General features: G+C 25.4%; 10 protein-coding genes across 10 annotated transcripts; 5 read left to right on the top strand and 5 right to left on the bottom strand.

Moving 5' to 3' along the window:
* Positions 1-1,251: 1,251 nt before the first annotated feature.
* On the top strand, positions 1,252-1,818 carry DICPUDRAFT_91500 (uncharacterized protein). The gene has a single exon (XM_003285404.1). It carries the CDS (start codon positions 1,283-1,285, stop codon positions 1,727-1,729), a length of 447 nt encoding a protein of 148 aa, XP_003285452.1. The 5' UTR covers positions 1,252-1,282; the 3' UTR covers positions 1,730-1,818.
* Positions 1,819-2,398: 580 nt separating this feature from the next.
* Positions 2,399-3,463, top strand: DICPUDRAFT_149321 (uncharacterized protein; the record flags this gene model as incomplete). The annotated part of the gene is made up of 2 exons (XM_003285403.1): positions 2,399-2,711; positions 2,808-3,463. 2 exons carry the CDS (start codon positions 2,399-2,401, stop codon positions 3,461-3,463), a joined length of 969 nt encoding a protein of 322 aa, XP_003285451.1.
* Positions 3,464-4,090: 627 nt separating this feature from the next.
* On the top strand, positions 4,091-4,978 carry DICPUDRAFT_76364 (uncharacterized protein; the record flags this gene model as incomplete). Its single annotated transcript, XM_003285402.1, has 1 exon — positions 4,091-4,978. The coding sequence occupies one exon, from the start codon at positions 4,091-4,093 to the stop codon at positions 4,976-4,978; it is 888 nt and encodes a 295-aa protein (XP_003285450.1).
* A 91-nt stretch (positions 4,979-5,069) lies between these two features.
* DICPUDRAFT_76363 (uncharacterized protein) lies at positions 5,070-6,566 on the bottom strand (the record flags this gene model as incomplete). The annotated part of the gene is made up of 2 exons (XM_003285379.1): positions 5,070-6,405; positions 6,562-6,566. The coding sequence occupies 2 exons, from the start codon at positions 6,564-6,566 to the stop codon at positions 5,070-5,072; spliced, it is 1,341 nt and encodes a 446-aa protein (XP_003285427.1).
* A 4,899-nt stretch (positions 6,567-11,465) lies between these two features.
* DICPUDRAFT_149318 (uncharacterized protein) lies at positions 11,466-11,615 on the bottom strand (the record flags this gene model as incomplete). The annotated part of the gene is made up of 1 exon (XM_003285378.1): positions 11,466-11,615. The coding sequence occupies one exon, from the start codon at positions 11,613-11,615 to the stop codon at positions 11,466-11,468; it is 150 nt and encodes a 49-aa protein (XP_003285426.1).
* A 117-nt stretch (positions 11,616-11,732) lies between these two features.
* DICPUDRAFT_149317 (uncharacterized protein) lies at positions 11,733-11,900 on the bottom strand (the record flags this gene model as incomplete). Its single annotated transcript, XM_003285377.1, has 1 exon — positions 11,733-11,900. One exon carries the CDS (start codon positions 11,898-11,900, stop codon positions 11,733-11,735), a length of 168 nt encoding a protein of 55 aa, XP_003285425.1.
* Positions 11,901-12,231: 331 nt separating this feature from the next.
* Positions 12,232-12,654, top strand: DICPUDRAFT_22083 (uncharacterized protein; the record flags this gene model as incomplete). Its single annotated transcript, XM_003285401.1, has 1 exon — positions 12,232-12,654. A coding segment is annotated over one exon (423 nt), but the record flags the coding sequence as incomplete, so codon positions are not given.
* A 1,076-nt stretch (positions 12,655-13,730) lies between these two features.
* DICPUDRAFT_93925 (uncharacterized protein) lies at positions 13,731-18,205 on the bottom strand (the record flags this gene model as incomplete). Its single annotated transcript, XM_003285376.1, has 8 exons — positions 13,731-14,518; positions 14,549-14,992; positions 15,041-15,322; positions 15,356-15,892; positions 16,031-17,078; positions 17,147-17,779; positions 17,850-18,014; positions 18,077-18,205. The coding sequence occupies 8 exons, from the start codon at positions 18,203-18,205 to the stop codon at positions 13,731-13,733; spliced, it is 4,026 nt and encodes a 1,341-aa protein (XP_003285424.1).
* A 447-nt stretch (positions 18,206-18,652) lies between these two features.
* On the top strand, positions 18,653-19,795 carry DICPUDRAFT_76360 (uncharacterized protein; the record flags this gene model as incomplete). Its single annotated transcript, XM_003285400.1, has 1 exon — positions 18,653-19,795. The coding sequence occupies one exon, from the start codon at positions 18,653-18,655 to the stop codon at positions 19,793-19,795; it is 1,143 nt and encodes a 380-aa protein (XP_003285448.1).
* Positions 19,789-23,208, bottom strand: DICPUDRAFT_97029 (uncharacterized protein). Its single transcript, XM_003285375.1, has 3 exons — positions 22,960-23,208; positions 20,969-22,874; positions 19,789-20,404 (listed from the first exon to the last, which is right to left on the bottom strand). Exons 1-3 carry the CDS (start codon positions 23,106-23,108, stop codon positions 19,985-19,987), a joined length of 2,475 nt encoding a protein of 824 aa, XP_003285423.1. The 5' UTR covers positions 23,109-23,208; the 3' UTR covers positions 19,789-19,984.
* Positions 23,209-24,337: the final 1,129 nt, after the last annotated feature.

Below are 24,337 nucleotides of genomic sequence, written 5' to 3'. Positions count from 1 at the left end.
TAAAAACGAACTCATATGTGGTTACAAAAACGACAGTTTTTTTTTTTTTTTTCAAATAATTAATTTTTTTATTTTTTAATTTTTTTTTTGAAATTTATTTTTAATAAAAAAAAAAAATAAAAAAAAAAAGTATAAATAAGATAAAATTTTAATAACATAAAATTTAATAAAACATTAAATAAATAAATTCAATCAATGAAATAAAAATAATAATGAATTATTTGTATAAAATAATAATAATTGAATAAAAAAAAAAAAAAAAGTTTAATTAATTTTTTTTGAAACCAGGATATAAAAAAAAAAATAAAAAAAAAATAAGACTTAATTTTTTTTCGGTAAATAACTACACACACCAGGTCAAAAAAAAATAAATATGTATTTTAAAATAAAGGTGTTAACTATATAAATACAATCAAATATAATAAATATTTATAATTTATAATATTGCGTAATTTTATTTTTTTTTTTTTTTTTTTTTTTTATATTATTATAGGCCCCATATAAAATATAAATATAACACCCTTTATTTTAGCATTATAATATAATATTGTGTGATAAAAAAAAAAAAAAAAATCAGAATCAAAGTAAAAAGAAAACTGGAACCATTTTTTTAAAAAAGAAATGTATTTATAATTTTTTTTGCGTTTCTATTTTTTTAGGGTTTGTGGATAAAATTTTTTTTTAAATTTTTTTCTCAATCACAACTTTTAACGGTATTTTTTTATGGAATATTCAGTGCAACGTGGACTATTCAAATTAACTAAAATATTTAAGTAACTGACAAAAAAAAAAAACCAAATCACTCGTAGAAACACAAAATTACTTACGTTGCAATTGATTTTTTTTTAAAATAATTATATATTTAAAAAAAAACTTTTGCAAAAAGTTTTATATTTTTATTAAAAAAAATTAAAAATAAATAAATTTAAATCATTCCTCTCTCTATTCTTAAAGATTTCTTCCAAAATAGGTTTTTTAAAGTGATTTTTTTTCTTTTATATAAATAAAAAAAAAATTAAAATAAATGTAAATTTTTTTTTTTTTTAGATTTTTTTCTAATCACCATAGTGTATTTGTGCGTTTTTCTTTGGGTGTGTGATAACGTAAATCTAGTTTTTTAAAAAAAAACTTTTATTTTTTTTTAATTTTTTTTTTATTTTTTTTTTTTTTCGCTTTTTCTTTTTTTTTTTCTCGGCTTATATAAGACTTTTTTTTTTTTTTAGAAATCATTTTTAATTAAATATTGTATTTGTTAACAAATAATTTAAACTATCAACACAAAATGAACACCAAATCAATCGCCTCAATTGCTTTATTAGCCACCGTTGCCTCAGCTGCCAACCTCGAAAGCATTTCATTCTCAGTTGTCTGTGGTAACCCAGGTACTGAAGTCTCAAACTACACCGTCCCAGTCACCGCTAACTGTACTCAAGTCTGCACTGATTCAGTCATCGTCAACGGTACTGATGTCCAATGGTTCCAAGATACCATTGTTTGTGAAGGTATCTCAGCTGTTAACACCACTGTTTCATGTAACGGTACCATCGCCACCATTGCTGACGAACTTGTTGCCCAAAAAGCCGAAAACGCCACCTGTAACTTTGAAGCTGAATCAAACTCAACCTCAACCTCACACTCAGCCTCACACTCATCTGAAGGTTCATCAGCCTCAACTGTCTTCGCCTCAATTGCTTTAGTTGCCGTCTCAGTCGTTGCTGCTTTACTTTAAATTAATAAATATAAATAATAATACGATATTTAATTGAATAAGAAAAAAAAAAATGTAAAAATAAAAAAGTAGCGTGTTTTATTAAATATAAAATTTGATTTTTTTTATTTACAAACTAAATAAACTTAACTATTTTAAGTTAATTTTTTATCATTATATTTAAAAATAAATTTAAAAAAGATTATTTTGCATTTTTTATATAAATATATTTTTAAAACACACACAATCAAAATTAAAAATATTTATAAATTATTATTTATATAACCACACCTATTTTTTTATTTTTATAATTTAAAAATTATTATTTTAAAAATATTTTCTTCTTTATTACTTAAATAAAAAATTTGAATAATTAATAGTGGACCCATTTAATATAAATATTATTTCGAAATAAAAAAATTTTATGCACACATAACCACCTTTGCATTATATTTTTTTTTTATGTGTATGCAAAACCAGCTGGTGGGTGTGGTTTTTTTTTATTTATTTATTTTTTTTAAAAATTTTAAAATTTTTTTTTTTTCAATTAATTTTAAAATAATTTTTTAAAAAAATATTATTATTTGTAATTAATTAAATAATTAAATAAATAAATAATTAAATAAATAATTAAATAACCAAATAATTGAATAGATAAATAATATTTATTATTATTTAATTTCTATAGATATGAAAAGGATTCCATTTAAAATATTAATCCTTTTAGTGGTTATACTTGGTATTTTTATTTTAATGTTGGGTGTATATAAAACAGATTCATTAAATATTTCAAATTTAGAGAAACAAGAAAAAATTTTAAAAATTACAGAATATTACAATTTTAAATGGGGGCCATCCGGTAACAATGAAAATTTCTCACCAAAAATTTCCACATCCAGTAGTAGAAATATAAGAAGTAGTAGCGATATTAATAATGATATTGAAAAAGAAATTTCATGTCAAAGTACAGTTCAAGGCAATTTATATATAGCTGATGATCAAGGTAATTAATTATTTATAAATACTTAAAAAAATAAAAAATCTTAAATTAATAAAAAAATTGAAAATTTTTTTTATTTTTATTTTTTTCATTTTTTAGGATATGTTTGCTCAAGATCAAGTTGGGATTCTATTACAAAATGTTGTAAAAAACAAACCAGAGATATTCAACAGGTTTTAGAAAATAGTAATGGTAATAGTAATAGTAATAGTAATAGTAATAGTAATAGTAATAGTAATAGTAATAGTAATAGTAATAGTAATAGTAATAATAGTAATAATAGTAATAATAGTAATAATGATAATAATAATAATAATAGCGATATAAATGATAAAAATAGTAATAATGATAATAAAAGTAATTCGAGTGCTGAATCCAGCAATAGTAGTAATAAATCAAATGATATAAATAATAGCAATGGCAGCGAACCAAACAATGTCATAGATACTGAAAATAAAAAAACCAAACAAACTCAGGTTGAAAGATATTCATGTAAAAGATGTTTAGAAGGTTCCGATTGTTGCGATACTTATGAATATTGTATTTCATGTTGTATGAGATATGATAAAGTTCCAGTAGTTCAAGAGATGCTTATAGGTTTTGCTGAGCGTGGTGTTGCAAAGGAGTATTTAAAGAATCAGTTTGACTTGTGTACAATGGCTTGTAGAACTTCCTCCTCATCATTATTAAATCAAAGAGAATATCAAAATCCTAAATTCAAATTTTGCTATGGCCCAAATATTGCCAAGGTTTAACCAATAATATAATAATAGATAACAGCAATAATTATAATAATATCATAAAACAATATAATAATATAGTGATGACAATAGCAAACATAATTATAGTAGTGGTAACCAAGTAAAAAAAAACAGTTATTAGAAAAAAAAAAAAAAAAAACTTTAAAGTCAATTTTTTTTTTATAATTACATAAAAGGAGATTATAGTTTAGATTATTATAGTTCCTTTTTACCAAAGTTTTAGAAAAAACCTCAAATTCTATTTTTAAAATAATAGAATATTTTTTGTATATATTTAAAATACAAAAGGTTTTTGTTTTTCTATTTTAAAATAAATTGACAAACTAAATAAATAATTGCGACATTTTAGAAAGAAGGTTCGTTAAAAGAACCTTAAATAAAAGAAATTTTTTAAAAGAAAACTATTTAATTTATTTATTTTTTTTATTTTTTTTATTTTTTTTTTTTATTTAATTTATTTTTATTTTTTTTTTTAATTTCATTCGTTTCGCGGATGTCAAATCTTTTTTTTATTTTTTTATTTTTATTTTTTTTTTTTATCAAATTAACATAAATTAATAATAATAATATAATAATAAAAATAAAAACTATAATAATAAATTTGTATTATAATAAAAAAAAATGGATTTTAAAGTTGTTGCATTAGATTTAGATGGTACTATTTTAAATAGTGATAAAAAGGTTAGCGAAAATAGTAAAAGAGTTTTGCAGTACCTTTCATCTGAAGAATATAAAAAGTCTAATGACAATAAGGATATTATGGTCTTACTTGCAAGTGGACGTGCACCATATTTAGTTCAGCCAGTCGAGGAGGCATTAGGTATTGATTGTTACTTAATTGGTTATAATGGTAGTGTTTGTTATTCACGTAAATCAGAGGGTAGAAAAACCTTATTTTCAAGATCAATTAAAAACAACTATCTTCAAAAAGTTTTAAAGTATGTCGAAGAAAACAACTTGTTTTTAAATATTTACTCAGATGGTGGTTTTGTATATGGTATTGATACTCCATCTCTTAAAGAAAAACCAGAACGTTATTCAATTATGACTGGTGCCACCTATAAATTCATCTCATCATACTCTGAACTCCCAGAAGGGTTCGAACCAGCAAAATGTTTAATCATTTTAGATGATGACAACGAATGCGATCAATTATTAGAGAAAATGCGTCCATTATTCCCAGAACTCAGTTTAGTTAAGAGCAATTGTATGAATAAAGATTATAAACAATACTATGTAGAGTTCCTCGAACATGGTGTAAATAAAGGTACCTCTGTTATTGACTTTTGTACCGCTAAATCTGTCGATAGATCCCAAGTTGTTGCATTTGGTGATGCAGAAAACGATATAGAAATGTTAAGCGAAGCTGGATTTGGAATTTGTTTACAAAATGGCACAGAACCAACTAAAAAAGTTTCAAATTTAATTTCCTCTTTCACCAATGACCAAGATGGTGTTGCAAGAGAATTAGTAAAATTATTTAACTTACCAGAATATTTAATTCAATAAATAAAATGGTTTTAATTTATTATATTTATAAATTAAAATTTTTATAAAAATATAAAACTTTTTTTTTTTTTTTTTTTTTTTTATAGTTTATTTAAAAATTAATTTTTTTACCTTTGATATATAATGATGATAAATTTCTATCATCACCCAAATAAATGAATTTTTGGAAAATATCTTTAATTGTATCGTTTTCAAAAACGTCGATTGGAGTATTTGGAGCGAATGGATCAATAATTTGGGCATCGAAATCTTTACCAACTTGGAAGTTACCAATACGATCTTCCATATTAACAACTCTACTACCACCAACTGTAGCTAAATAAAAGGCTTCTTCAAAGGTCAATGGTTTGTGTTCGCCATCGATGAAAAAGTGAGAGTTTGAACATTTGATTGAATCACGCATAACTTGAAGGATGGATGGATGGTAACCACCTGATAAATCAGTACCTAAACCTAACTTGATATTCTTTTTCAAAACTTTACGTACATCTAAATTACCACTACTAAGAGTAAAGTTACTGATTGGACAATGACTAATTGATGTTTGTTGTTCGCTAATTAAATGTAATTCTTCTTCTGATAAATGAACACAATGGGCCATAATGGTACGTTCGTTTAAGAGGTCAAAATGTTTGTAAACGTGAGTGTAACTTTCGATACCTGGATATAATGATTTGACCCATTCGATTTCATCTTTATTTTCTGAGAGATGTGATTGAATAAGTGTTTTTTTTTCATTAGCTAATTTACCTAAACCCTCCATTAATAAGTTGGTGCATGATGGAGCAAATCTTGGAGTAATAATTGGTTGGATCAATGGGTTGCCCTTTGAGAGGATTCTTTCGACAAATTCTTTGGTATCATTTAATGAGTCTTCAGTAGTTTCGATATAGTGATCTGGTGAGTGACGATCCATACAAACTTTACCAATAAAAGCACGTTGACCACGTTCACCAGCAATATTTGCTAATAATTCACTTGCTTCGACATGAATGGTGGCATAATAACAGCAAGTTGTAGTACCATTTTTGAGCATACGATTGACGACTTTACTATAAACATTTTCTGCAAACTTTAAATCCTTAAATTTACTTTCTACTGGGAATGTATATTTCTCTAACCATTTTAATAATGGTAAATCTGTACCTGTACCTGCATTATGATATTGTGGTGCATGTGCATGTGTATCAATAAAACCTGGAATTAAAAACTTGTTACCCATATCAACTATGCATTCATTTGGAATTTCATGTTCTACTGATAACTTTTTAACTTGATCCTCTAATTGATTTAAATCTTCAAATGCTGATTTTAAATAAACAATAATACCCTCTTTACCAATACCAACCAATGAATTGGTTAAAATTTCTACTTTTTCAAGTTCTACTGAATGAATAATTGTACCTTTAAATAATTTAACAATTTTACTTTTTTTTTTTTAAACAAAAAATAGGTTAATATAAATTAAATTTTAAAAAATAAAAATTATTTTAATTTCTTTTATTTCTTAATTTCTTCTTTTTTTTTTTTTCTTTTTCTTTTTCTTTTTTCTATATAATTAATATATTAAATTAAATTCTTACTCCATATTTGTTTTATATTATAATTATAATTTCTTTATAATTTATTTTTTAAACAGAAAAAAAATAAAATAATAGAATTTTTAAAAAGAAAAAAAAAAAAAAAAAATTTTAAAATTGAAAAAAAAAAAATTAATTAAAAAAATCATTATTTTTTTTTTTTGGTATTTAAAAATCTTTTTTTGGTTTTAAATATACACACACTGCACCTATTACATTATTATTTTTTTGAAACTATTTTAGTTAGACCGTTTTACAACTAATCTGATTCAAAAAAATGTGATTATTTTTCAAAATTTTATTTTATTTTATTTCATTTTATTTTTTTAGATATTTATTATCAAACAATTAATAATAAAAAAATATAAAAATAAAAACAAAACTAGTAAAATAATAAATTAATGGCGTTAACAATAAAAAACAATAATATTTATTAAATTAAATAATAAATAAAAAAAAATAAAATATTTAATATGCCGAAATAATTTTTTTTTTCGCCAATTAATAAATGGTTATGTTACAAAAAAAAAAAGTAAAAAAAAAAAAAGTAAAAAAAAAAAAAGTAAAAAAAAAAAATTTTTTGAAAAAAAAAAAAAAGATAAAACCGAAACTTTTTTTTTTTATTTCTCATTATCCAACAAACTAATTTGTAAGTAAAAGTAAAAAAAAAAAAAAATTGCCATAAATTATTATATCTTTTAGATTCTCAATGATGATATAATTTATCCCTGTCTTAGCTTTCTGTCATGCTGAAAAATCATGGTAGCCTGTGGTAAGGCTTTTACCTGACAGAATCTAATTAATATAATAATTTGATTGGCCAACTATAATTTTAAAAGTATTGAAATATTAATTATTTTTTATTTCTTTTAAATAGGTTCTTCATGATTCCCAGTTCCCAATTTTGAGTCCTCTTTTTTAAAATCTAAAATTTCTAAATAAAATAATGAAAGCATTTTTAAAATTAAACTACATTTTTTTTTTTTCGTTTTTTTTTTTTTTTTTTTTTTTGGATCAACTATTAGAAAATAATTGATTATATATTTCAATTTTTTTTTAATTATTATTATTATTTTATTTCGTTTATTAAATATGTCTATAGAAAAAAGTATTAATTGGAATATTTAAAAAAAAAAAATATTAAAAGTAAAACAAATAAAAGTTAATCTAGTAAATTAAAATCTTTATTTATTAAATGTGTATTGTTTATAGATAGATTATTAATTGTATAAACTATAAATAGAGAATTTTATTAACTATATATAAAATATAAAAATGAGCTTATAATTGATAATAATTAAATTGATGATGAGGTCTGTAAAAAGATAATTCCTCCATATAAAGTTTTTTTTTTTTTTTTTAAAAGTTACAAGAGATCAAAATATTTTTTTTAAAAAAAAAATAAGAGGAAGAAATGCAAAATTTATTTTCGTATGAATATTAATTTGATTTATTTTGAGTTTATATATTCAATAAAAAAACAAAAGAAAATTGATTGAAAACTTAATTGAAAAATAATACTTGATATTTTTTAATGATAAATAATACTTGATATTTTTAATGATAAATAAAACTTGATATGTTTGTAATGCTAAATAAATATTTGATATTTTAAATGCTAAATATTGCTTAATATTTTTTAAATGCTTAATAATACTCGATATTTTTTAAATGCTTAATAATTCTAGATATTTTTTTATGATAAATACTTTGATATTTTTAAATGATAAATTATACTTGATATTTTTTAATGATACATGATATTAATGATAAATAACACTTGATATGTTTAAATGCAAAATAAATATTTGATTTTTTAAATGCTAAATAAATATTTGATATTTTAAATGCTAAATATTACTTGATATTTTTTAAATGCTTAATAATACTCGATATTTTTGTATCATCCATATTATTTTATATTTTTTTAAATGCTAAATAATAATTGATATTTTTGTATGATCCATATTATTTGATATTTTTTAATACTTATAAATTGATATTTTGCATGATCCATTATACAATACTATATATTTTTAAAGATCCATAATACTTACCTTATAATCGTTACATCCAATAAAAAACAAATAGTTGATCGAAATCTTGATTGAATATTACACAATATTTGATATTTTTAAATAATAAATAGTTCATGATATTTTTCAATGCTAATAAATAAAACTTGATATGTTTAAATGATAAATAATTCTTGATATATTTATATGCCAAATAAGACTTTATATATTTTTATATGATATATAATACTTGATATTTAAATGCTAAATATTACTTGATATTTTTAATGATAAATAAAACTTGATATGTTTAAATACTAAACAATACTTGAAGTTTTTAAATGATCCATAATATATGATATTTTTAATGATAAATAAAACTTGATATGTTTAAATGCTAAATATTTCTTGATATATTTTAAATGGTAAATAATACTTGATATTTTTATATGATCCATATTATTTAAAATAATGATATTTTTTAAATGCTAAATAATACTCGATATTTGTATGATCCATATTACTTGAAAATTTTTTATGCTAAATAATAGTTTTGATATTTGTATGATCTATAATACTAAAAAATCCTCGATAGTTTTAATGCTAAAAAATCTTTTATATGTCTTTATAATGATATAAAATTATGGTACCAAAATAAAAAAAAAAAAAACTATAGTTGAATTATAATAATTAAATGCAAAAAAATCCTCGATATGCTTTAATGCTAAAAAATCCTCGATATGTTTTGATAATATTTTTAATTATTTTTTATTTTTTATACTATTGGCCACTCTTTGTAAAGAGTGTTTCCAGCTCTACCACGGGGAGGTTAGTATATTAGAGCCGATGGTTAATTAAGTATCCCACCACGCAGAATACATAATTAACCACCACTTACCTGAATGTATATATTTGTGAATTGTTTTTATATATTAGTGGTTAATTACGTATCCCACCATGCAGAATACATAATTAACCACCACTTACATGAATGTGTATAATGAAAAAAAAAAAATTTTATGAAATTATTTTCTTTAAATACTTTTTAGTTTTTTAAAAAAAAAATTAAAAAAAAAAAAAATTTAATTTAAAATTAATTAATTAATTAATCTATAACTATTTCCTAATTTATTTAAACATCAATTCCAAAATAAGTAAAATTTGTATTGCAAAAAAAAAAATGTAGATCTGCTACAATCAAAATTGGTAATAATTTGAAACAGGGGAGGTTTTTTTTTTCAAAATTTTTTAATTTTCAAATAAATTAAACACATCTTCCTTTTAAAGAAATCATTTTTCCATTTATATTATTTTATTATAATTCATTTCATAATTGATATGTGGAAAAGGAATAAAGTAAGAATTTGGTAGTTCATTATATGATAATCAAATTGGTATGATAGCTGAATGAAAATACAAAAAAAAAAAAAAAAAAAAAAAAAAAAAAAAAAAACTTTATTTAATTTTATAAATTTAATTTTTTTTTAAACATTTTTTTATTTTTTTTTTAATTACAATGAGCGCTTTTTTTAAAATTTTTTTTTTTTTAAATTTTGAATTTTATTAATTATAATATAATTTGTGTTCAGTATATTTTCGTTAGGCATTTTTAGTTGTGTAACTTTGTCATTTTCGTATACCCTATCATTACAAGAATGAGGTTACTAAAACCCGAGGTTAACTCAAACTGTAAAAACTGTAATAATGATATACCACAAACATTAAAACATATACTATTAGACTGCACAGACTTTGAATCAATACAAGGAGAATCTTTACAAACAAACTATTATCCTTATCCAGTACAAATTTACAATAATAATTATAAACGAATATCACATTTATCAGATAATAACACACTCATTATTTTATAATCAATGTCAAATTTTAACACATTTTTAAAACGAAACACAATTTTTAATTAATTTTAATTTTTTAAAAATAATATTTTTCAGTACAAATTAAAATTCAAAAAATAATTTTATAATAGAGAATATAGTTTAGTTATAGATTTCACAAATAAAAATAATTAGTAATTTTTAGTTATAATAAAGATTAGTTATTTTTTAAAATATAATTTTTAAATATTTTTATATATTTATTTTGGTTTTATTATATTTTATTTTATCTTTATTTTGTGTTTTATTATTATTATAATTAATTACATTTAGTTTATAATACATTTTGTTTGGTAATTAATTCGTTATTTCAGGATTCTTAAATAAAATAAAAGTTATATTACATTTGGTGACAACAAAACAAGCTATTTTTAGGTTAGCATACAACCTTTTCCATAAAAGCTCGATTAGCAAAGTTGGAATTGCGACAGCCTTCTAAGCTGTAGGTCCTGGGATCGAGACCCAGATTGAGCGAAAGTCTTCTTTTATGGGAAGAATCTTCCCGGTGATCACATATAATGGAGCTAATTTTTTGAGTTTTCTTGATTCCATCTGAACCAACCAGTAATAACATGGTAGTCTTTACTGGATGGATAGAACCCAAGTTTAATACGGTCTTTGATAAGTTTAATCACATTATCTTTAGTATCGACAAGTGTGTGGACTCTGTAATGTTTTTTTTTGTCTGGGTATGATTTGTCCAATGTAATACCATATTCAACGAGTTTTTTTCTAATGCCCAGAATATCTTCAACTGATTTGTTGGGAAATTCTAAGGTAAGAGAGTAATGATTGTTGTTTCTCTCGAGGGCTGATAATTTGTTTGTGTTTATAATCATCGAGAGAATATCAAGTTGATTAATGTTGTTTTTGACGAGTTCTTCAAAACTGTTATTTTTTATTGAAGATGCATAATCATTGATGAATTTGGTGGTATCATCGTTGAGATGTGGATTTCCAGGGTTTTGATTGCTGAAAGAAGCTATTTCGACTCTTATTCTGCCTTCTCTTTTTCTTCTTTTTCAATAGCTTTATCATCAGAATACAATTTACCTATTAGGGCCCAACCACTAAATTGATCCTTACCCCGGTTTTTAAATCTTGTAAATATACTGGGGTTTTCAGTTGGTTTTTCAGTTAGCATTTCAGTATGTTTTTCAGTTTGTTTTTGGATTTCTCCCAATCTATCATTGATTAGCTTCAAATAGCCCGGACCGTGTGGTTTGAATTTATTTTCTTCTTTATTATCATCTTTTTCACATTAACCATTTTTTAATGATTTTACATCAAAGTTACTGTAATCCCCATCCAAAACATAACCACCTTCATACGGAATGCCTTCAGTGAAGATTATTGTTTCAATGGTTTGATTTTTAGTTTGGAGTAAATGTATTTGGTATTGGGGTAAAGGTTCTAGACTGATAGCCATTTCGTTGATCATTGGATGACCATTTTCAATAGTTGTGGGTGAAAATTCAATATTGTAAATGTTAATATTGTAAAAGGTTTCCAAAATATCGAAACCATAACCATTTTCGTCAAAAACTAAATCATGACCATTTACTCCACCACCAATATTGAGCGATGTGGCAAATTTGTTATAAATGCTGATTCCACATCCCAAGCTGCTTTATTAACCTTATTCCCTAAAAATTTTTTAATTTAAGTTTTTTAATTTTTTTCAGTTTTAATTTATTTTAAATTTTTTAAATTTAATTTTTTAAAAAATTTAAAAAATATTATAATATTATTTAAATTTCAAAATGAATTGTCCCCATAAAAAAATGGATGTAACAGATATTTCTCTTTACTCATACCCAGAGTTTTTTGATGATGAACGTTTCCCATTATTAGCAGGCAGTCATTGTAATGCAACTTGCAAAGAAAAAATGATGGTTTATTTCAAAGTATATTTAGAGCTACGTTATAAATGGACTATGCATTATATAGAAGATGCCAGAGTAGTTGAAGATCTAAAAGTTAAAGAAGTCGACGAATTCCATTATCCTAGCCTAGAAGACTATTACGGTTTTTTTGAAAATCGTTCAATGGGAGAAGATCCCGATAGTGAAGCAACAATATTAAAGTATTCAAAAGTTGGTATATTGGATGGGAAGCCAGTAAGATTATGTGATCTACCAGGGGGTACCAAATGTGATTTTGACGCAACAAATTTAGAAGAATATAAAAAACAAAAAGAAAATGAAAGAGAAAAAGAAGAAGAAAGAGAAAGAGAAAGAGAAAGAGAAATGGAAATTGAAAGAGAAAGAAGAAGAGAAATAGAAATAGAAAGAAGAAGAGAAATGGATTTAGAAAGAGAAATAAAAAGAGAAAGAGAAAGAGAAAGAGAAAAGAATATTTACATCAATTAGATAAATAGCTATTTTATATTTAATATTATGTTTAATATAAAATCAAGTTTATTACAAATTTATAATGTTTATTATATACTAAATCCAACAACAAATAAACTTAATTATTAATATTATTTTATTCTATTTATTTTTTTTAATTTATAAATAAATTTTTTGTTTTCTAATCTTGGATTGGGTTTGAGTTTAGTTTCTATATATTCTATTATTCTATCATTCTATTATTATAAGTTTTTATTTTTTATTTATATTTATTTATTTTATTTATTTTTTAAAAACTATATTGTATACCCTTCATATTATTTACATACTCTTTTTCTGAAATTTTTTTAGCTCCTTGTTTTATTTCTTCAACCTCTTGTTTTATTTCTTATTAACAATATTATAAACCTGATCTTCTGATTTCTTTGGGAACTGTATTTCAAAATATATTAGGTAAAATAACCATTGTGACAAATTCTCTAATTTGATTAATAGTTAGGAAAATTTCAGTTTCATTTCCTTTTTCTTCATCCAAAAAAACTTGGGCTCTACTATAGTTGCCCTGGACATATATAATGATATTCATCAAATAGTTGGATTAAATTAAGTTACTAAAGTTATTAATAACCACAACAGTTTTGGACGCCATTCATCTAATTTGGTAGCTGGGTTTAAATTAAATGAAAATTTTCTTTAAAAATTAGTCTGAAACACATACCTAGTATTAGATTAACCATCTTAAATATATAGGGGAATCCAAAAAATTATTTAATTAAAAAAAAACCGTTTTGCTTAAAATAAATAACCAACAAAACTTTTTTAACAAAAATAAATAAAAATAAATAAGAAATACTGATTATTTTACATTGCGATGTTAAAAAAAATTATTATTTTTTATTTGGGATTTAATCAAATAAATTTTCAACATTTGATTTTTTAGTTGTTTTTGCTTTAGTTGGTGTTGGTTTTGAAGGAGATGATTTTTTAGTTGTGGAGTCATCATCGAATAAACTATCGATAGATTTTGTTGATTTTGTTGTTGTTGATTTCTTTGGTGTGGTTGTTGAGGGTGCAATATCATCAAAAAGATCTTCAGCTACTGTTGGTTTTGCGGCGGTTTTCTTTGCAGCAGCTTTGGTGGCTGTAGTTTTTGGTTTTGGTGCTACAGTATCTGGAACATCATCAAAGATTGAATCAATTTCTGTTTTTTTTGAAGTTGTTGATTTTGGTTTTGGTGTGGAAGCTTTTGGTTCGACTGGTTTAGATTCAACTTTTGGTTCGACTGGTTTGGATTCAGCCTTTGGCTCGACTGGTTTGGATTCAGCTTTTGGTTCGACTGGTTTGGATTCAACTTTTGGTTCGACTGGTTTGGATTCTTTAATTGGAACGTCATCAAATATATTTGTAATTGGTTTTTTGGTTTCAGTTTTAATTGGAACAGGTGATGATCTCTTTTCAGATTCAGAATCTGATGAGAAAACAGATTTGGTTGTTGAGGGTGATGATGATCTTTCTTCTTTGATGGATACACTAGCAGCGGCACCTTTACGGGTTGGTGGTCTTCTACCACCCGATTTTGGTCTACCTTTAGTAGCATGAGTAAGTTCTTTAGTTGGACCGTTATCTTCAGATTCACTTGTACGTGATGATGTAGTATTTCTACGTGGTCTACTTTTAGTTGGATGGGTAAGTTCTTTATTTGAACCATTATCTTCAGATTCACTTGAACGAGATGCAGTATTTCTATTGACTGATGAAATGGATGGAGACGATCTACCACCAGAATCTGATTGGTCAGTTGAGTCATTATCGGTACGTAATGGGTCACTTTCTTCATCTTCAGATTCTTCTTTCTTCTTTCTTGGCATTTTTTGACCTGGCATAAACATATTTGGATTAAGAGCCAATTTACTTTGAAGTGAGGAGATATTTGAGGTTTTCTTTTGGGTAGCTGTTGAATCTTTTTCGTCTTTAGCTGGTGGGGTGGCTGGTCTATTCTTTTCTTGTTGTTGAGCTTCAAATATTGAACCAATAGATTTGGTTCTGTTTCTTGTATTTGAATTGTTTTCAATGTTATTTAATGGTGGTGGTGGAGTTGAGTTATTGTTTGTATTATTAAATGTTGGTAAATCGGTTAATGGGTCAATATCGCCCAATGGTGATGAGACTGATTTAGTAGTTGTGGATTTTGATGATTTTGGAACTCCTAATGGACTATCGTTATCGCTTAATGGTGATGGTGATGGTGATGAGGCAGTTGTTTTGGATTTTGGTTTAGTTATACCTAGCGGATCATCATTTGAACTAAAGAAGCTGTCGAAATCTGTTGATTTTTTCTCTGTGGGTTTGGTTACAGCTGGTTTGCTATCCAAATCACCAAAAAAGTCTTTGCTAGAAGATGAAGATGAGGTATTGTTTGATTTCTTTGGGAAAGAGAAAAAGTCATCATCGGCTTTTGAAGATGAGTCATCAAGATCGAAAAAGTTGGATTTTTTGGCTGGTTTGGAGGTATTTGTAGTTGATGATAAACCAAGTGGATCAGTATTATCTGCTTTTGTTGGTTTGGTTTCTGTGGTGGTTGGTGCTGGAGTAGTTGTTGGGTTCTTTTTAATTGAAATATCACCAAATAATGAGTCATCACCTCCGAGTGGATTGGCAGTTGATTCTTTTTTAACGATTGGTTCTTCTTTTTTGGTGATTGGTTCTTTTTTACTAATTGGTTCATCAGGTTCATCATCAAAGAAGCTGGTTTTCTTTGGTTTTGTAGCGATTGGTTTTTTAATTTCACCAAATAATGGATCAGATTCGATAGTTGATACTGGTGATGCTGGTGAGTTTGATGATTCTGATGGTTTTTTAACTTCAATATCTCCAAATAATGAATCTGTTGTTGATGGTTTGTTTGAATCTTTTTTAACGATTGGTTCTTCTTTTTTGTCCTCTTGTTTTTTCTTTGGTTCGAAACTAAACAAGTCATCACCTTTATCATCACCATCAGAGAAAAAGTTGGTACTTGATTTTTTAACCTCTTTTGGTTTTGTCTCTTCTTGTTTCTTTGTTGATGAGGCTGGGGCAGATGGAATGAATAATGGATCAGTATCAGTTTTTTCTTCTTGTTTTGGTTTTGATTCCTCTTGTTTTGGCTTTGGTTCCTCTTGTTTCTTTGCTGATGAAGACTTTGGTGTGAAAAGTGGATCTTCATCACCAACACCAAATGGATCTTGAACCTTAGTTTTATTGGTTGGAGTAATTGAATCAATACCTAAAACATCACTATCAAGATATTTCTTTGGATCATGTCTTTTAATTTTTTTTTCTGGTACATCTAATAAACCACCTTCAGAACCAAAAATATCACCTTCAGTTGATTTCTTTTCATTTGAAGATTTCTTTTCTGAGAAAAAGTCATCATCTGCTGGTTTTGGTGTAGACTCTTTAGATTCTGTTTTTTTCTTTGGAGCTCCACTAAAAACATCATTACTGCCATCGAAATCGAATAATTTAACGCCACCCACTGGTTTCTTTGGGGCTGGACTGGCTCTACCTTCGCCTGAACTACTAGTCTCTTCACTTGCTGGAGTTGGAGTTGATGGCTTGGTTGGTTCTTGGGTTGGTTGTTTCTTTGGTGCAGCTGGTTTGGTGCCAAAAAGATCATCTTCATCCATACCATCCAAGAAATTAAGTGATGATTTCTTTACTGTATCTTTTTTAACTGGTAATGGCTCGTCATCTATATCAGAGAATAGATCATTAAGAGTTTTCTTTTGTGTAGTTGATGAATTTGTATCTTTGGTTGAGGTTGATGATTTGGTAGCAGTAGTTGGTAATGGTGAATCATCAAACAATGAATCATCAAATGTAACTTTTTTGTTCTTTTGTGAGGTTGGTGATGATTTAATTTCGTCAGAGTCACCAAATAAATCGTCATCAAATAATGATTTCTTTTTGGTTGTGGCTGTTGAGGCTGTAGAAGTTGGTTTGCTATCACCAAATAAGTCATCATCACCGCCCTTACTCTTTGATGATAATGCATTGCTAAGTTCGTCTGCAAATGGATCTTTCTTTTTGATTGGTTGTTCTTCTTGTTCCTCTTCATCTTTTTGTTGCTGTTTCTTTGATGAACCAAATAAATCATCCTCATCGCCTCCACCTAAAATATCTGACAATGATGAAGTGTAACCTGATGTTTTCTTTTGAGTTTGTGGTTTTTCTCCAAAAATATCATCATCTTCTTCAAATAATGAAGTTGATTCCTAAAAAAAAAAAATTAATTATTAATATTCTATCAATATATTATCCTACTATTTATATTATAAATTACTTTTTTATTTGATTGACCAAATGTATCATCTTGTTGTTCTTGTTGATCGTCTTGGAAGAAAAAATTTTGTTGTTTTGGTTGCTCATCAGTTAAGAATAATGTTGATTGGTCTTCTGGTAATTGTTGTTTTTCTTCTTTTTCTTCATCCTCTTCATCAGATGACTCTTCGCCACTTGAAGATGAAGATTCTTCACTAGCATCCTCTTCAGTATCTTCAGTGTCAGAATCTTCAATAAAGAGACCACAGAAATCATCATCATAAAATTGTTGCGAACCAATGATATGTGGTAATGGGTATCTTAAATAATGATCTAGTTTTTCTTTCTTTAATTGTTTATCTTGAGCAGCTTGAACTTGTTGGTCCTGTGATTCTAAATTACCATCCATACCTGCACCTTCTGAACTTGTTGTTCCCTGTTGTTCATTTGTAATACCTGTTGTTGAAATTGTTGCAGAGTCTGAAATCTCCAAAGCTTGTGATACAAAATTAGCTTTTTCCAAAGCTTCTAAACCAATCAAAATAGCTTTTGAAAATTTTGGTATTAAAATTTCTTCTGTTATTTCTGGCTTTTCTTTATTTTGCAAAGCATCAGTTTGATCTTGATTTAATTCTGAATTGTCTTCATAAACTCTCTATAATGAAAAAAAATTATTTTTAGAAAAGAATAATTTAAAAATATAATATTTTTAAAAATATAATTACATTTTCGATGAATTGTGTATTTGATAACATTAAAAATTGATCAAATGTATTGTGAACTCTGACATGAATTGATCTTGAATCTTTAACAAGTTCATCGACTTGAAACTCTAACTCTTTAGTTTTATAAATAAGTCTATTTGCAAAATCTTGCATATAATTTAATAACTATTTAATTATTGAAAAATATTAGTAAAGAATAGTAAAACAATGAAATAAAAAACACCTACACCAGCATCAGATGATAAACTCCATTGTTTAGCTGAATCTCTCATTTCATTGAGAGTCCAAACTCTTTTCCAAGGTGCATCCTCTTGTTGTTGTTCACCTTGTGGTGGTTGCTGTAATTGTTCATCCATTTATTAAGTATAATATATATATAAAATATTGAATGATATATAAAATATTTAAACAAACAAATAAACAATTAAAAACAATACCAAATATAAATATTATTAATAATTTAAAAAAAATAAAAAAAATAAAAAATAAAAATCAAAGGAAAAATTTTAAAATATAAAAAAAAAAACTTTAAATTTTAAAAAATAAAAAAAAATAAAAAATAAAAAAATAAAAAAATAAATTTAACGAAAAAGTTAATATATTAGCCTGTTTATTTTTCCAATATAAATAGATATAAAATAAATGATATTTTTAATTTCTATAAATAATAATTACAATAACCAAAAATAATATTATTATTTAGAAAAAATATATTACATTATTTTAATTTTATTTATACCAATATGTAATAATTCAACCAAAAAAAAAAATTTTAAAAAAATACAATATTATATATAAAATAAATGAAAATTTATTTAGTTTTATTTTTAATTATTATAAATTTAATCAAAACTCAAGCATATGGCGAAACTTTTTTTTTAAATTTTAATGGAACCGAATTTTATTTCCCATCATGGAGAGAAAGAGAACTGATGGCTATGGTTAGTGCCCTAAGAATCAATGTCGATGAATATATAGATAGTTTTATGGTACCCGATGGATATACAAATACATCAAACTTATTTCAACAATACCCGAAATATCAAAGACCATTTTTAATTAGTAAAACGATGAATGAAATATCAAGAATGAATATATTAAAGATTGTCCAAGAATGCGAAATAAAAAACAATAATGGTTCCATTTGCAACTTTATAGAATTAAATAAATATGCTCGAAATTATTTTGGAAGTTTAAATTATAATCAATTGTTCCAAAACTATTCATGTTTAAACCCAAACACTCTCAGTATTCAAGGTGTGGATGGTGTCGATCAATTTGGCCACTATTCAGGTATTGACTTTGTAAATAGATTAGCATGTCAAGGAAACCGTCAATGCACAACCAATAACGAAATTAACAACTTTAGACAATTTGTAACAAGTCCATTAACACTTTATTCTGGTATTTCAATAATGGATACATTTACAAATAACAATAATATAAGTTTACCACAATCCACTTCATATTTATACGATTTTTTTAGCTCAACAAGTTATTGCACAGATGATAAATCAAGCATTGATAGAGATTTGGTAGCAATAGCATCAGCAAGCCATAGTTTTAGGGGTGGTAACCAAAGTATAACATTTATTGCAAATTACTATTCATACACCCACGAAATACCAGAGTCAATACAAGTTATAATTATAGATTTACCAAGCACAAAAGAAACAACCCTTACCTTAGAGTTAATGTACAATGGCTTATCAAATTACTCTGGCGTCTACTCTGTAGTCTCTGATACCTACACTCCTTGTAACAGTTATTATTTTATTGCCAAAATCTCAAAGTCTAAATCAATTCGTTATCCAACTACCGATAACCTGTCAATTGATGACTCTAATAATAACTGTATATTTTTAAACAGTTCTTTAAAAGCTAAAATTTTAGATAAATCTTTAATAATAATAATTTTAATATTTATTAACTTTATTTTATTTTAAAAAAACTTTAAAAAGTATTCTTTTATTTTTATTTAAATTTATATATTACAGAAAAAAATATAAATAAAATTTTTTATTTTATTTATAGTGTTGTTTGTTTTGTTATTAATACTATTTAATATTGTTGTTGTTGGTACTAATTATATATTGTTATTTTAATAAATAATAAACATTTTTGGTGGGTTAATACTATCTATAATATGGATTGCCATTATAGACCATTGTATTTGTTGAAAATGGTACAACTAACTCTGGTGTAACGCCATAACCTGGACTAGTCACTGGTGAATGAGATGGTATATATGAGGCAGCTGTTGGTTGTGGTGCACCCATCATCATTGGTGGAGGTGGTACACCCATCATCATTGGTGGTGTTGGTATAATAGGTGCGGTTTGTGGAATAAATGAGGCAGCTGTTGGTTGTGGTACACCCATCATCATGGGTGGTGGTACCATCATCATTGGTGGTTGTGGTGTCATTATCATTGGTGGTTGTGGAACACCAATCATATTATAATTATTTGGATAGCCTTGGTAATGATTATTATAACCCATTTGTGGTGCGTATGTTGGTGGAGGTGTAACAAATTCAAAATTACGCATAATCAACTAAAAAAGAATAAAAAATAATATATATTTTATTTAAAATATACAATTGTTGGTAATTTTATAAAAATTAAATGAATAAAAAAAAATTAAAAATTTTATTATTATTTTTTTCAATTTTTTAAAAATAAATAAAAAAATGTTTTCTAGTTATCTAAGATTAAAAAATAAATTTATTTTCAGTTATTAAAGATAGAGAGCTTTTTTTTTTAAAAGAAATCATGAATTATTAATAAATTTAAAAATTTATATAATTATAACACACTTTGTGTGGAATAATGTAAAAAACAACCCCCATTGTGAAAATTTTGTTAAAACCGTTCAAATTTGAGTATCTTCAAAATTTAATGCTAGAAAATGTTAAAAAATAAGTGGTTTTTTTTGTTATTTCGATTTTGTTCAAACTTGATTGGTTTTAAAACAATAAAAGGTGTGGTGATAGAAAAAAAAATTAAAATACAAATAAAGAAACTATAAATTTTTTTAAAAAGAAAAAAAGAAACACATTGGGTGGTTATTATTTTATAACATTAATACAAAAAAATATTTTCTTTATTATTCTATTACATCAATAGAGTTTGATCCATTATTTTGATTATTAAATATTAAGACTGAACTACTACTGTTGTTTAAATTTGGATCAGAGTTAATTTTTTTGAGTGGGCTGGTAACATTTCTTGATGGTGAAATTTTAATCCAACCTCCTTCATGGTTTGAAGCTTTTAAAGTGCGTGGTTCACCGCAAACAGTTATAGTATCGGCTTGAGGCATGGTTGGGGTTCTGGTTTGACAAGAAATTGGTGAGCTACCAATACCATTATTTATATTATTATTATTATCATTGGTTGGTGATTGGATTTTAATTGGTTGTGATGAAGTTGAGGTTATTGGATAATTATCATTATCATTATTATCATCTTTTTGACTTTTAAATTGGCCAGCTTTAAAACAAATTATACTTGTGTGATCCATTTTACCAGGGTAAAGTGAATAATCTTCTGGTAATCTCTTACCTGAATTGGTCTCCATCCAATGTCTTGAAGCAACGGTGGTATCCCAACAATGTTTGAGAATACGATTAGAAATTTCGGAAGGATCTGTTGTATCGGCTGTGAGGGTTTCTAAAAGTGAAGAGGTAAAAGCGTTTTTAGCTATTTGAGATTTACTGAAATCACAATCGGTCCATTTTTCACCTATGAGATTAAATTCCTTAGACATATCCTGTGGCATTTTACCGAGATGACGTGGATCTAAATTATCATGGACACCATCGGAAACAATCAAAATAATATCGTCGTCGTATATAGAAGCACAAAATATATTTAAATTTCTTAAATCTGGTTTGCCTTGTTCCAAATGAGGTCCTAAACGACCACCACAATCCTTAGCATCTAAATTACTTCTATTACCCTCGGTAATATCTGTTACTTCACCTTGAGAAATTAGAAATGCCTTGCAATCACCTACAGATGCACAAACAAACTCCCATTGTGGTGACCATTTATCATTTCCCTTATTGATTTCAAGTAAAACACCCCCCAACAATGTTGTAGTACCAGCCTCCCAAAATTCATCCTTACCAACCATAATTGATTTATGGGCACATTCGAAACCTTGATAGAGAATTTTACCAACTTCCTTAACATTGGTCATGGAGTCATTTTGACTTGTAACATACTCAATGAATGCAGTACTGGCGTTTTGAGCAGCCTCTTTTGGCTTTTCACCCCAATTACAACCATCGGCAAGACATGCAATTAAACGGTTATTATATACAGCGCATGTATAACGATCAGCAATTGGATCACCAGCACGTTGAGTGGTACCTGGTAAAAATGGATATGTTGATGTTGAAATACAATAAACTCTTTCACCATATGATGCTGGGTATGAGACCATTGGTGTACCAATATTTGTAACTGGGGTCTCAATAGTATTTACGTAATCTGGACCAGAGAATTGAACAAGTTTATTTCTATCACCTTTGAGTGGAAGTACCTCTAGTTTTGGTAAATTTAAATATGGTGTACTGAGTTTAGTCTCTTTATAAATAAAATCGGCTTCATTACTACTACCGGGTAATAATAATTCTTGATGGTTAATCTCTTTTTTATTTTGCTTTTGCTTTGGATCTAAAAATTTAAATAACTTTAATCTGCCTGATTTCTTTTTGCCATCTCTAGAGTTATCATTGGTAAGATCTCTACCTCCATTACTATTTTCTCTTGATGAAATTGATAATGATAATGATTCCTTTTTGTGACCCTTTAAATCCTCTGATGAGCTGTATGATTGGTTGTTTGCGATACTATGATGATTATTTGAAACTAATGGTGGTGTCGATGATGGTGATGTAGCTAATGTAATGGTTGCTGATGATGTCGATGAATATGATGAATTATTTGAATTGGGTGGTGATGATGAATAATTTATTTGTCTAGGACTTGATGAAATATTTATATTTTTAGTATTTCTAATCAATAGAAATTATTTTTTTATATTATATTAATAGTTTGTTACACAATAACTATTATAATTATTATAATTAAAATACTTACGATTCGTATTTTTGTTTCATTTCGTAAAGATCTGTTTTTAATTTTAAATTTTCTTCTAATAATAATCTTTGATTTTCCAATAATAATTGATATTTTTTTTCAGTACTTTCTGTTGTAGTTAAACTTTCACCATTAAAGGTATTTGTCATAATATATACAATTTTGAAAAAAAAAAAAGTATAAATACTAATAAATAAATATTTTTTTAAGTTAATAAAAAAAATTTATTAGTAAATCCTATTTACAAAAGAAATGGGTTTTTTTTATTTTTTTGAGGGGGGTTGGGGGGGTTAAAAGGGGGGGGGGGTTGGGGGGGGGGGTTTTTTTTTTCCCCATAAAAAACCAGTTTGGGGGGGGTTTAATTCGGTTTTTTTTTTTTTAAAACCAAAAAAAAAAAGGTTTTTTATTTTTTGGCCATTTTAAATTTTTAAAAATTTTTAAAAATTTTTAAAAAAAATTGGGGGTGGTGGGGGGTTAAAAAATTTTAAAAAAAGGGGTTTAAAAAATGGGGTACCCTTTTTTTTTTTTTTTTTTTTTTTTTTTTTTTTTTTTTTTGTTTAATAGATAACAGATAATATTAATAGAAAAAAAAAATAAAAAATAAATGATTGTTATAAAATTTTTTTTGTTTAATAGCAATAACAATAAAATAACCGGTGTGTTAAATTTTTTTTTTTAATTGTGTGGTTGGAGGAGCAAAAAATGATAAATTAAGGTTATTTTCTAATTTTATTTGAAAATTGGCACATTTTTTTCAATCTGAATGTGATTTTCTTTTTTATTTTATATTAGGACAGAGTGTGATTACAATTTTGCATTTGGAAGTGGTTATTCTTTTTTTTTTTTTTTTTTTTTTTTTTTTTTTTTTTTTTTTTTTTTTTTTTTACAATATAATATGAATAAACTAATAACTACTAAATACTTTACCTTTTTTTTTTAAACTTTTAAAAAACTATAATAAATAATTATAATGAATAAATAAAAATAAAAAATATGAGGAGTTGGTTTTTCCTATATTTTTTGGTGAGTTGTTATAATGAATGATATTGACAAATCTTTTTAGCTTTTATCAAAAAATCATTGCTTTTAAAGAGGATGTGTTATTTACAAAGAATGCTTAATTTTATTAAAATTAGTTGTTTGTTATAAAATATAATATAAAAACAATATAACTCTATGGATTATTATTGATGATTGATTATTGTTGTTGATTAAAATAAATAAAAAAAAAAATTTCGTAAAAGATATTTTTTTTTTTTTATTTGCTTTTATTTTTTAAAAAATTTATATTGATGTTAAAATAATTGGTGGCGAAAATGATTTTATAGTTAAAAAACACAATATTGGTGAATATAAAAAAAAGAAAACAAGCAATAGT

The sequence above is a fragment of the Dictyostelium purpureum genome, assembly GCF_000190715.1.
Source record: "Dictyostelium purpureum unplaced genomic scaffold DICPUscaffold_45, whole genome shotgun sequence".
NCBI classification, from domain to species: domain Eukaryota; phylum Evosea; class Eumycetozoa; order Dictyosteliales; family Dictyosteliaceae; genus Dictyostelium; species Dictyostelium purpureum.
The sequence above is the reverse complement of the archived record's forward strand: the minus strand, read 5'-3'. Positions and strand labels throughout refer to the sequence as shown.

Excerpts from the sequence above, each read along its gene's own strand:
- DICPUDRAFT_91500 (XM_003285404.1), top strand. The coding sequence starts at position 1,283 with ATGAACACCAAATCAATCGCCTCAATTGCTTTATTAGCCACCGTTGCC.
- DICPUDRAFT_97029 (XM_003285375.1), bottom strand. The coding sequence starts at position 23,108 with ATGACAAATACCTTTAATGGTGAAAGTTTAACTACAACAGAAAGTACT. Across the intron at positions 22,875-22,959 it reads ATGAAACAAAAATACGAATC|AAATACTAAAAATATAAATA; the intron begins GTAAGTATTTTA and ends TCTATTGATTAG. Across the intron at positions 20,405-20,968 it reads ATGGATCAAACTCTATTGAT|TTGATTATGCGTAATTTTGA; the intron begins GTAATAGAATAA and ends ATTCTTTTTTAG.